This window comes from Doryrhamphus excisus, chromosome 2 (genome assembly GCF_030265055.1).
Source record: "Doryrhamphus excisus isolate RoL2022-K1 chromosome 2, RoL_Dexc_1.0, whole genome shotgun sequence".
In the NCBI taxonomy this organism is placed as follows: domain Eukaryota; kingdom Metazoa; phylum Chordata; class Actinopteri; order Syngnathiformes; family Syngnathidae; genus Doryrhamphus; species Doryrhamphus excisus.
In genome coordinates this window covers 14061935-14075579 of record NC_080467.1, presented here as the reverse complement: position 1 = coordinate 14075579, position 13645 = coordinate 14061935, and the positions used below count along the sequence as shown (strand labels likewise).

The window sequence follows — 13645 nt, the reverse complement described above, 5'->3', positions numbered from 1 at the left end:
TAATGTTACAGTGGTGAGACAATAACCGACGCAAGTGCACTGACAAGGGCAATAAAAAAAACAACAACAAGGAACTCTCCAAATGCCAATTTTCTGGTATTACGTCTACTATTCTGGGAAATACGAGTGTAAAGGTAACTATATGGGTGTGGCTCTAATTATGTTAAAACCCATAAATATAATGTTCTTAACATGTTTTCTATGCTCAAACTACAGTAATATTTGCTTACCACAGTCTGGAATCAATAAACTGCAAAGAATTACTGTAATTGCTCCAAAAGGTTGTGCAACAAAATATTGGGTTCATTCATTTTCTACCGTTTATCCTCACGAGGGTTTCAGGGGGTGCTAGAGTCTATCCCAGTTTTCTTTGGGCGAGAGGCGGGGTACAACCTGGACTGGTCGCCAGCCAATCACAGGACACATTTTGACAAACAACCATTCACACTCACATTCATACCTATGGACAATTTGGAGTCACCAATTGCCCTAGCGGGTTTTTGGAATGTGGGAGGAAACCGGAGTCCCCGAAGAAAACCCACATGCAAACTCCACACAGAGATGGCAGAGGTGGAATCAAACTCGGGTCTCCTAGCTGTGTGGCCTGCATGCTAAAATCATGCATATGTTGTGAAATTGACTTCCATAATGGCATAATTATTATTCCATAATTGCCTGCTTTTGCCTGTATTTTGTGTGGGTTTAGCCCATGTGGGATTAAGGGTTCAACAATGAACAGGTAGAAGAGGGTCCATGAGTTTTGGCAGCAAGCTGCAGCATTAATAGTTAGCTTAATGCTAAATATAAAGCAAAAGTAGATGAGATATTATCACAGAACACGCCTGATACTGAACTGCCTAAATGAGCACAGACTGAGCGATGCGCACACGCGTCGCGTGAAAAAGGAAGCAACCATGTGTTTAATCGGTTTGCAATGCCCTGGTGTTGCATTCTGATCTGAATGCCACTGCATGAATTCGCCGTGCATTCATGTCTTGATCATCTTTCCCGTTTCAAGCCACTTTCCACGGACGTGCTCGCGGGTCGCGGAGCCGCCAGAAGAGGGCATTCGGATTCTGCGTGGTTAAAGTTGCTCTGGCATGCAGACGCACTCATTAATAACAGCGTCACGCGGATTGAAACTGCGTGGATGAGGGCGCCAAATATACGAGAAAAGGTGGATATTTGGATATTGGACTATTTTCTGAGTTTTGATGTTGACTTGTGAAGAAAGCAGCGTTACTTTGCTCTGTGCGCCATGCGCGGTCCAGACTGAGCATCCTCTTCTTGACGACAGCGGGCTTGTAGCTGCTTGGGGGAGGAATCTAGGGCTCCTTTCTGTGTGGAAAATCGCATCACATCACGGTAACGGTGAAGTTCTTTGACGGGCTTTGTGTTGGATCTTTATATGCATTTAGAGACTGCCATGGTCCACTTGGATGGGACTGCGCTTGCTGCAGCGGGCATTTCTTTTTGGCTCCAACTTGGACACGGTGGCTCTTTTTGCGGCAAAAACATGGACGGGGAGTTTTAAAATTGCTGTAGAAAACACCAATCTATTCACCGTAAAGTGGAGCTACGTGTGCTGTGGTGCTCGGTTAAACGTGCACATTTAAACCGGACTACACACCCAGGTCCAGGAGAGGAAAGCGGAGCAGGTGCGCTCAGCCTGGGTTTGTGGATTAGGACAGTACCTGTTAGTGGAAATGCCTACCAGAATCCATTAAAACCTGTCGTTGGACTGTACAGATACGCGGATATGGGTAAGTTTTAAAAATGTTTTTATTTTGAACATATTTTTATCATCTAGCCAGATGCATGGCAGTTTCCCTACTAAATCACATTTATTCTCAGGAGAAAACTGTCTTGAATTTTGCACCAATACATTGTCATATTGTGGAAATGTGTCTTTTAGTAGCAGAGGAATGAGTCTGCTGAAGCTTTAATATCCAGTAACAGTGGTGCAATCTGTTTTCGCTCCTCTACATGTCTTGGCTGTAAGGTTTAGTAGAGATTTCATTTGTGATTTCCCAGCTTGTGCACTCAATGATGTTAGGTGTGCAGTGCAAATTAGAGAGGATCCTTTTTTTCCTCTTGACCAATTTGAGTGGCTGGCACACTGGTATGGACAGGAATGCTAATCACATCAACGTTGGAAGCCAGTCAATGTTCTAAAAGCGTACCCCCCCTCTGCATAATCTATTGGGTGTCCTTAATCTGAATGGAGCAAAATCCAACCACCCAGTTGGAGCACATTCATGAGGTAAAACTTTAGTGATTTGTAGGCACTGTTCTGAATTCAAACACTTATGCAAATGCTATCAAGGGACTCTCTCTATAAAGTGTTTCATCAATTGAAAAAAGTATGTGTGTAGTCATAGTGCATCCATAAATGTATAATTTTGTGTTTTTTTAATTTAATAGTGACAAAACAGATTTATTGAATTAATTGTATTGGTTTCCTTGTGTGCAAACAAATCCCACTTTTTCAGCACTCCCTTCCTTTGCTTCCTCTGTACATTCTGTTAACACACACACACACACACACAGCACTATTTCAATATATAGAACTATATTTTCTTATCAGTCTTCGGCCTACTGTGGTAGCCCCATCGCCCAAACCATTGGAAGCTGGTCGCCTGTACAGATGATCAAGTTCACTGGTATTGCTATACCATTAATTGTAAGGCAGCATGATATATTGACCCACAGCGGGTTTCTGCACCACATCAATATAAGCAAGAGCAGTGCATGAAGCTGCACCATACAACTGTAGGTGCTCGGTTGCAATTTATGTGCAAAGAAAAGCAACCCTGTCGGGTGAATCATGGAAGCCTGGCTTTTTGTTTCCCAGTTTAATAGCATGTCAGTACGCTCTCGGTGGTGCAGTGAAGTTTACAACAGCTTATGCAGGTAGTTTACACTCGCAGCTAAGAACATAGTGGCGTCCAGGTGCATTAACCCACCAAGAATCCTCCCCCGCAAAAAATTCAATCTCACGTGGGTTTTATGAGGTTTCCCACAATTATTTGATAATTACATGGTGCAGTTATTCTCCGGTGTAGCTGACTGTGATGTTCTTCATTAACAGCATGCAACGCACTTATGTTTCATGGACCATGTCATCAGAGATCTGCTTTGCCAGAAGAGAGGTGGCACTGAAGGCATTGTGGAAAAAAGTACAGAGTGACCTAAATCACATCCCACACATATTTCACCTGATTAAAATTCTTATCTTACTTATGTAAAAATACATAAAAGAAACTTGTTGAAAATGTTAAATGCTTACCAAACCTTCGCCGTGTCTTACAAGCAAGGTCACATTAGTCCAACTGTAGACAATAGTTGACCTTCTGCTCGCCCCCCAGCATCCAAAAAGACAGCATTCTTGAAATGTCAGATGAAACAGGAAGGGTGGCATTGGCTTCCTTGAGACTATGCATCCATGTTCCACTTCATACCGTTTGCCCTCATTACGATGGTGGGTAACCTAGAGCCTATGCTAGGAGTGGGATACCCAGAGCTGGTCACCAGCCAATCGCAGGGCCCATAGACAAACGTAGACTCACGTTCACAACTATGGGCAATTTAGAGTTTCCAGAAACCTAATATGCATGTTTTTGGGATGTGGGAGAAAAGCTGGAATGCCCACGCAGAGTCCACACAGAGATGGCCAACATATTAAACCCTCGACAGCAATGCAGTAGTATTGGAATTTAATATTACTATATTTTATCATTCCTGTGGATATTGTCATTCATTCAGGTCATTGTATTCTCAAAGCTTTCAATCGATTTCAACTGGACTGTTTATTTTTGGGCTGCACGGTGGAGAGTGGTGAGCGCACAGGCCACACAGCTAGGAGAACCAGGTTCGATTCCCTGCTCTGGAATCTCTGCATGTTCTACCCGTGCATGCGTGGGTTTTCTCCAGTTTCCTCCCACATTCCAAAAACATGCTAGGTTAATTGGTGACTCCAAAAATGTCTATATGTGTCCTGTGATTGGCTGGCCAATCATGGACAGCTGGGATAGGCTCCAGCATGCCCGCGACCCTTGTGAGGACAAGCGGTATAGAAAATGAATGACCAGCATTATTGACAGCAAAAGCAAAGGAATATGTCCTTTCAGAATTAAACTTTCTTATGACGTTTTTATTTTTAGGGATGGACTCATTGTTATTGATAGCTTACTGTGTGGGTAGTAAACTCACCCAGATGTGTTTTGAGTGTCTCACTGCCCACACTGGCTCCGCTTCTTCCCCGTCTTCCTGCTGCTCATCCTATCAGCAGTGAGATGCATTTACGGACTTGCAGTGAGTTGCATACTTCAAACGGTTCGGTGTTTAAAAAAAAAAAATCACATTGCTCAGCATGGGAGCCGCAGCAAGGAGGCTGAAGAGCCGCATGCAGCTCTGGAGCCACGGTTAGCTGACCCCTGCTCTAGGTACTTCCTCCCACATACCAAACCCATGCATGTTAGGCTAGTTGGGGATTCTAAGTTGACTATAGGTGTAAATGTGACTGGCGACCAGTCGATGGTGTACCCTGCCTCTTGCCTGCAGCTTGGTGGGGGAGGCTGCAGCTCACCTGTGACCGTATTGAGAACAAGCGGTATGAATGAATTAATGAATAAAACCTGTCTGGGTACCTAGATTAAAGATTCTGTCTAGCCATTAGAGCAAATTACTCACTTCTCCTTCAACAACTAATATAGATCATCCTCCACCGTCTATCCAAGTGACACAAAATACTGTAGCCTGCCGGATTCACTACAAGGATCAAGAGGCATGGGAAGCCTCAACCTGGTGCCTGCCTCTATATACTGGCTGCCTCTCAAATATAGAATTGATTTTCATCATTATTACAATAACCTTTAAAGCTTTTAACAGATGCTCTTAGACAAAAACTGCATATTAGATCTTATCATATGTCTTGTCCTGCCTGCTGTGGTCTAGGTTTGAGGTAGTCTGGTCAATTCCAAGTCACACTCTAAGAAAAGTGTGAGTGTAAGTATGGGCATGGACTTCCGTATTGTTTATTGATTGTTTTCAACCCGAATGCTTGATTCCAAAAACAGGTGGCAGAAGAGCATCTGTGAAAAAGCATGGGTGGGTGGGGGGGTGCCACGTACGTAAATGTAGGTATGTCATGTAAAACAAACATTTTTTTGTTTGTCTTCTCTAGTTGTTCAGATAGTTTGGCTAAATATTCATTCATTCATTCATTCATTCATTTTCTACTGCTTATCCTCACGAGGGTCGGGGGCGTGTTGGAGCCTATCCCAGCTGTCTTCGGCGAGGGGTGTGGTCGCCAGCCAATCACAGGGCATATATAGCAACCATTCACACTCATATTTATATCTAAGGACAATTTGGAATCTCTAATTAACCTAGTATGCTAGCATGTTTTTGGAATGTGGGAGGAAGCGGGAGTACCCAGAGAAAACCCACACATGCAAAGGCATCCCGGGTCTCCTAGCTGTGTGGCCTGCACGCACACTCTGACGCAAATTTGGTATGACTGACTATTTTAGCATTTTTGAACCTTGACATACCTTGAAACTGGCAAGCTGCCCATGCCTAATCCCGTGCAAGCTGAACTGGGTTTTCTAATAAATTGTTTTGGATTAAATCATCATCATTAAATGTTTTGCATCTCTTAATACTACAGAACGAGTAGCTTAATGAGAGACATGGCAGTGACATGACGCTTCATGTCAGGCCAACTCAGTGTAGTTGAGTTAAATAGAATAGGTTTGACATCAAAAGTACTATAATCATCAAACATCAACTTTAAGCCATCCTCACATCAATGACATTTGCTTGGAACCAGTTGTTTTGACATGAATGTCAAACATAATAACCTCCAGACAGGTAATGGCCATGAAGAATGCTTTGTCCTTTGTGGTCCCATTTCTTTACGCCAACTTCTTCTTGACAAGCTCAAAATAGGCTCAAAAGTACGTGTGATTGACAACCCATCATGGTGTTTACCAGCATGCAGAATGGCTGTGTGCATGTAATCAGGGAAAGCTCAAACAGTGGTGTTTTCAAATAAATTAGGAAAATGCCATTGGGACAGTACAATATAATTTACAGAATCAGTGATGGTTTTCAATGTAGTGAGACCCTGGGATCCAGATGTTTACAGTTACATTTGGCAGACAATCAACAAAGGAAAAAAAATATATGTTTAATGTACAGAATATTATATAATATTATCTATTATAATATACAGAAATGTTAATTTTGAAAAATGAAATATGACTTGAATGTTGTCTTTGTGACATGAATACAAATATAATATGGCCAGGGTTCCACTGCATACCTCTTCTTCTTCTGTCCAATTTAGTATAGTTCAACTGTAACTTACTCGGAGAGAATGTAGTATTCATTCATTCATTCATTTTCTACCGCTTTTTCCTCACGAGGGTCGCGGGGGGTGCTGGAGCCTATCCCAGCTGTCTTCGGGCGAGAGGCGGGGTACACCCTGGACTGGTCGCCAGCCAATCACAGGGCACATATAGACAAACAACCATTCACACTCGCATTCATCCCTATGGACAATTTGGAGTGGCCAATTAACCTAGCATGTTTTTGGAATGTGGGAGGAAACCGGAGTACCCGGAGAAAACCCACGCATGCACGGGGAGAACATGCAAACTCCACACAGAGATGGCCGAGGGCGGGGACCGCCGTGCCGCCTGAATGTAGTATTCGTTTCTTCCTAATCTTTATGAAGCTGACATTTATATCAGGACTGGTGCATTATCATTCCATTGATTTATCAAGGTATGTTAAATAGACTGACTTGAATATAGATATTATTATTAACCTCGACAACTAGCACACACAGTTACACAAAACCTGATAAGAGTTGTGTGAAAACAGTCCTGACTCTCAGAATTTTGCAGGATAGTGAAAAGCGTGAGCTGGTTATTATTGTTATTCTATATTACTTCACTTGCATGGAGCTGTTACTATCAAGGGAAATCAGACAGCATAGAAAAACAAAACACACAATGAGGATAGTCTTGCAGAACTTTTGTAGTATTAGAACAAGTGGCACATATTCAAGGACATGGCAGGGTGTTGTTTTGGAGCAACTGTTGAAATGCCTGAAACTTGGCAGAACTTGACATCATCGCAAAGATAATTGGAGACTAATAGGCTCAGGCTGGTGCAGGGTTTCTCTCCTTTATGGGTTTTACTATTTCTCATAGTTTTCTCATTGGCAGCGATGAGCTGGTTGCTTGTCCACATAGTCAGTTGCTAACTTGATAACCAAATTAATTTTAGTTAAAGTCAACAGGAAAGTGCACTCAGGTCTTCGACTGAGAGGCTGAAGTCGTCGTGTCATGTGGAGAACATTTATTGGTATGCCTTTAAACACATCAAGGTTTAAAACTTTGACTGTATTCGATTGTTTTAGCACATTTGTATATCAAGTAACAATAAAAACACAACAAGGTAGTAGAAGTGGATTTGACCTCATTTGTAAAAGTAGGGCGGGTCAAGGACACGTTGCATGAATTCAGTAAGATTATAGAATGAAACAAAGATAGATGAAGGAGGAGAACAGAAGCAATGGCAAGAGGTACATTATGTAAAAGGTAATAGAGACAAACTGCATGAGTGACATCTAAGAGGATGACTTGTGCCCCTTTGTGAATACCATTAGAGGAGGCATTAGTGCATGGAGCGCTCATTAAACCACATAGGGTTTCAGTTAGGCGGGGAGAGGTGTCTTGTGAGGCAGCTTCAGACTGAATGAGAAGGCAGTCACATCTAATAAAACAGACCTATTATACGCGGGAGGAATAAAAGCAACAGAGGGCCGTCTGTGTCCTCCACACATTGTGCCTCAGTCCAGCTTGTGTATCGCTAATATGTTACACCCATTCCCACCAGACTATTGTATTCTTCAATTTCTTCAAAAGCAAATAACGTGATTGATGAGGTATCAGCAAGTCGGTACAAATCATTTGCATACTTTCACAGTGCCCTCCATTTGTAAAGCATGATGAAAGACTTTTCTTTCAAAAAAACAAAAAACAAAGATGTTTCACTCTATCGCTCTTTGACACACACACAAACACACATCCAATACACATATGGGATCCGCAGATGCTTGGCAAGAAGGGAAATGGCTATGTTAGAAAGCATATGTTCGATCATGCCTCTCAGCTATTCTATTTCAGGGAATTATCACTAACAAATCCTGCAGAGATTACACTGAAACTTAAACCACAAAGCCCACTAAAACTACACTGCAAGTATCTGTAAAGATCACAGCATCAAGTAAGTTCACACAACCCAATCATTTAAGTAAGTTGCCATGTCCAGCATGGTGCCTGCCTTCATGTAGTCTGTGAACTAATTAAAAGCATGTAGAACTTATATCCAGGCATGCAGTATCTCACCTTGATAATGGTATTAACGGCTGTACTTGATGCTGCCGTGAGGAGCACACATAAGTAATGAATACCCCCCCCCCCCCCCACCACCTTCTCAAGGGGAAATCAATATATTTTAATGACAGATCATTAGTGACTCTGTAAAGAGGAACGATTTTAATGGAAATGACTCTGTCCCCTTTTTTAACACAACGCAACCACTGACCAATTTTCTGCACTTTTATTTAGCTATTGTAAAGCAAGTGTGTACACTCCAAAATGTGTCTGTTTTTTACCTAAAACTGTAAAATACGAACTGCCTTCTGTTATTTGAATAGAATTGAGTGAAATTAGGGTAATTCTGGCACACTGTGTCTTATATACACCCATCAAGGGTAAAAAAAAAAAAGTTTTTCTGCTGAGCCATTAGGCTCATGTTGGAAGGTATGACTGCTTGTGCTTGCCCTGTCGGTCGAAATATCGATAAGATTGATCCCTATGTAGGCTTTGTTTATTTAAGAAGAGAAAACAGAAACATGTGCAATGTTCTGAAGTGATTTTGTGTTGTTTCTGAATAAAAACATTTATTGTGCAAATAATGTATTTGATATTTACCTGTAAACTCTGCTCAAAATATTTCCTGAATTTTAACTGATTAATAATCTACAAGGCAAATCACAAAAAGGGTCATGAAAATTCATTCAAATTAAGATTTATTCAAATTGATGATGCCATCAATATCGGTGATACTGGGGTTGTAAATATAGTGGTATCACACGCCACTTATGTACAGTGGTGTGAAAAAGTGTTTGCCTGCTTCCTGATTTATTTATTTATTTATTTTTGCATGTTTGTCACACTTAAATGTTTCATATCACATATACATTTAAATATGAGTCTAATATTTTCATCAGCTACAAAGATGTGGACTTGCTGGTGTGTTTTGGATCGTTGTCCTGCTGAAGAACCCAAGCTTAAGGTTACAAAGATTTGGCCAGACATTCTGCTTTAGGATTTTTTGGTAGACAGTCATGGTTCTATTTATCACACTACCACCACCATGTTTTTCTGTTAGTATGATGTCCTTTTTTCTAAAATCGAGCATGACTTTTACGTCAGATGTAATGGGACACACACCTTCCAAATAGTTTTGTCTTGTCAGACCACAGAGTATTTTCCCAAAGGCATTTGGAATCATCGGTATGATTTCTGTTGATTTCAAGATGGAAGAACCGGACATGATGTACCAAAGAAAGCCGACCAATCACAGCTATATCATCTGCATTGCCGTTGACGCGAGGTACATTTTTTGGGGAGGTGCACGTCAAGCTCCGCCGGAGGGTTTGAAAGGTGCCAGCTGGCGCCTCTTGCACTGGAGCATAATCTGCCTTAATATTAGCTTAACCAGTTGTTGTGCTTCATCTTGATGTTGCAGGATTAAACTCCACAGTCTCAACTTTTTTGCAATGGTCCATTTTCTTTCTGCTTTTGGGTTCTACTTGGAAAAAACAGCCACAAGCCAGTAAATACATAAGGCCCCAGTTCTCCTTCAGTGTTGTTTGTTACCATTCCTCATTCTGAGTGATGAGTTCAAATGCAGTGGGTAAAGTCGGTGAGTAGAATCGACTCAATCCGTAACTATGTTGTGTAACAGCGACATAACTCTTGCAAAAGACCTCTGTGTACTACAATACCCACTGTCTTTCCTAAAGAGAAAACATTGCTCCTGAGTTTGAGGCTATAAGGGTTAGTTCAGCAGAAAAAAAAAAGAAAGAAAAGATAACTTGTCCATATATAGGAAACCAGGTCAAACCATGTGATTCCCCATTGGGATCTATAGGTAGTGGTAAATTGTGGGATTAGGATTGAGAGAGTAGTGCTACAGAAAATGCGATAAAGTAATCAAAACAGAGTGGATTAACTGAAGGAAGGATTTCCCACAAGCAGTCAATGCCAGCCACACTGACATGTTCACAGGTAGCTGACTCAGGCCGAGAGGTGGTAAGGGCCAGAGGATTTATTGCAGCCTATAATTTGAATTGTGGCGATGATGTGTGCTTGACATTTGTTCTGTAAACCAAAGCTACTGCAGTGGAGGCCTAATGTGGTAATGTTAGATGTCTAAAGACATAAAGGAGAAATAAATTAGGTGTGTCCCTGTTATTGCGGATATCAGCCCAAAAAATATTATAGCTGCATGCATCTAAAATCTCTGATACAAACAGTCCACTCCAGACTCTGCTCTAGCACTTTTATCACAACAAGAGTGTGTTCGTCAAGGAGCAGGAGTGATGTCGGCTGTGTGACAGTTTTCCTTGTTAGTCCATTGTACATCAGCCATTTAACAAAAAAAAAAACAACATAACTACTCGAGGAGGCCTGGATGTGATCTGCATATGTACTTTGCAATGGACATTGCATATTATATGCTCTCTGTTATGTTTCATGTTGTATCTGACCTGCTTAACATTTTTTTCTCACTCTCTTCTTCTTCCATGCAGGCTGTGCTCTGCAACGTCGTTGGCTAGTCGTCCAACTCCTGATGCAGGTGTGGCTTGCAGCAAGCCCTGCTCTAACAGAGCGCCCATGCCCAAAGAGCTGTCGCTGTGATGGAAAAATTGTGTACTGTGAGTCAAGTGCATTTCGTGATGTACCCAAGAACCTCTCAGGAGGATGTGAAGGACTGTCGTTAAGGTACAACAGCCTCATGAACCTTCGGGCAGGTCAGTTTGTTGGCCTTAACCACCTCATCTGGCTTTATTTGGACCACAATTACATCACATCTGTAGATGCGATGGCCTTCCAGGGAGTTCGCAGACTCAAAGAACTCATCTTGAGCTCCAACAAGATCACATCTCTTCATAACACCACATTCCATCCTGTACCCAACCTACGTAATCTGGACTTGTCATACAACAAACTGGAAGCTTTACAATCAGGGCAGTTTCAAGGCCTACGGAAGCTTCTCAGCCTCCACATACGCTCCAATTCACTAAAAATCCTGCCATTACGTCTTTTCCAAGATTGCAGAAATCTCGAGTTCCTGGATCTGGGTTACAACCGTTTGCGCAGTATTACTCGGAATGCACTTTCAGGTTTAGTTAAACTCACAGAGCTGCATCTGGAACACAACCAGTTCTCAAAGATAAATTTTTCCCATTTTCCTCGCCTCTACAATCTTCGGGCACTCTACCTTCAGTGGAATCGCATTCGCTCAATGAGTCAAGGCCTAACCTGGATTTGGGGATCCATCCAAAAGCTTGATTTGTCTGGGAATGATCTGTCTGAGCTAGATGCTGTGGTTTACCAGTATTTGCCCAACCTGCAAACCCTCAATTTGGACTCCAACAAGTTGACCAATGTGTCCCAGGAGGTGGTTGATGCCTGGATCTCTGTAACTACAATTAGTTTGGCGGGAAATGTGTGGGACTGTGGCCCAGCCATTTGTCCTCTTGTCTCTTGGCTGAGGAAATTCAGGGGTGCAAAGGAGACTACCATGATTTGTGCCTCTCCAAAGAGAGCCCAAGGTGAAAAAGTGATGGATGCTGTTGAAGCTTTTGGTGTTTGTCAATCAAACCCAGTGACGATGCTCACCGCAAACATTCCCCCAACTCCGTATAGTGTCTCTGAGCAGCCTGGACATCACCCAGCTATTTTGCTATCACCCACTGGTTCTGGAAAGAGAGCAGACGGCTCTATAAGGAGCCCAACTTCATCAGCTGTTACCCAAACAGTGGCACTTCCCCCAGATCAAGACATGGAACCCGTGTCCTTCCACAAGATAGTTGCTGGAAGTGTTGCCCTTTTTCTCTCTGTTGCAATGATCCTGTTAGTAATCTACGTGTCATGGAAGCGCTATCCTAGTAGTGTCAAGCAACTGCAGGAGAATTCATCGGCGGCCCGCAAGCGGCGCAAGAAGTCAAGGGAAACGGAACGCACCTTGAGCTCTCCCTTGCAGGAGTACTATGTGGACTATAAACCCAACAATTCCGAGGCCATGGATGTGCTTGTCAACGGAACCGGAACCTGCACTTACACCATCTCAGGCTCCCGAGAATGTGAGGTATGACCGCCGCCTCTTCTCCTAAACAAAACTCAGTCCACAGCAAGAACAAATGAGGTAATTATTTACTCTGCTTCGGTAGAAGTATTTACTTCAAAAAGTCAGTCACAGGTCAGAGTTGTATTATAATTACCCTGAATTTTTTTGGAATCAAGGGTGTTGATCACTTATTTCTAAGATAATTTGTTGATAACAGGGCCATTCGTAGGTGTAAACAGTTGGTTGTGAAACCTTATCTCTGCAGAGATCCATTTTTTTTGCTTCATCACATTAAATTAGACTCATTTCATGTTTACTTTACCACTTGATATCCCCCGCAAAAACAGTTGGGTTCGGGATTTGGATTTTGGCTTTCTGTGTGCAGTTGATATGCTAGTCGTGTAACCGTGTGGATGCTTCCTTTCACTGTCCGAAGACCTGTGTGTTAATTGAATACTCCAAATTTGTAAATATGAATGGCTGTCAGACCTGTGAGTGAGCCTCTCAACATATGTTAACTAGGAATCACACCACTGAACATGGACAAAGAGGACGTTAATGAATGATATACATTAGCTCTTTGTAGTGTTCTGCTGATGTTTCGATTTTATAGTATTAAATGTGAAAGTGTGAATACTTGGACGCTGGGTGTGAATACTTGGCATGGTATCTCTTGCTTAAATCACATTTTCCTGCAGACGGCGACTTTAAAGAGACGGAACTTAAAATCAAGATAGCAGTAAAAATGGCTGACAGTTCATCATTTGTTTTAGTTTTACGACTTTGCTCCGCGGACAGTTGCTCTTACGCATTTTGGCAAACACACAGTCTTAGAAATTGATGTCCAAGCAGAAACTGGAGTAATTTTATGTGATCAAAGTTACTTGCGATTTGTCATATGAAAACACAATTGAGCATTTGACTTCTAACAAAATGTCAACAAATTCACTACTTCCTGGCACACCACTCTTAACATAAATGCATGTGAAATAGACGGCGTAATTGAGACTGCACCTTATAATCCAGTGCGCCCTATGATGCGGAAAATATGGTAATTGGAATATTTTTTAAGAAACATGATAGAGTGAAGCTGTAAAATTCGAAGTGTGAAGTGGTGAGGACCATTTGTATTAATATTCCTATCCCTGATTCAGCTCGTATCTTATTTCTGGGTGTTTAGCCTTATTGGTCCCTCTGAATCATCGGC

The 13645-nt window shown here is 42.0% G+C and overlaps 1 protein-coding gene across 2 annotated transcripts in view; it reads left to right on the top strand.

The window, feature by feature from the left end:
- The first annotated feature begins 909 nt into the window (after positions 1–909).
- The window catches only part of LOC131104411 (leucine-rich repeat transmembrane neuronal protein 4), an 87573-nt gene continuing 74837 nt past the window's right edge, over positions 910–13645 (top strand). The window contains exons 1-2 of one of the 2 annotated variants that reach the window (XR_009119778.1): positions 910–1763; positions 10898–12516. Coding sequence is in view for 1 of the 2 variants with exons in the window: in XM_058051557.1 (XP_057907540.1) it covers positions 1760–1763; positions 10898–12459 (1566 nt within the window). In the remaining variant the exon portion in view is untranslated. The remainder of the gene's footprint in view (positions 1764–10897; positions 12517–13645) is intronic. The other variant, XM_058051557.1, reaches the window with a different exon arrangement.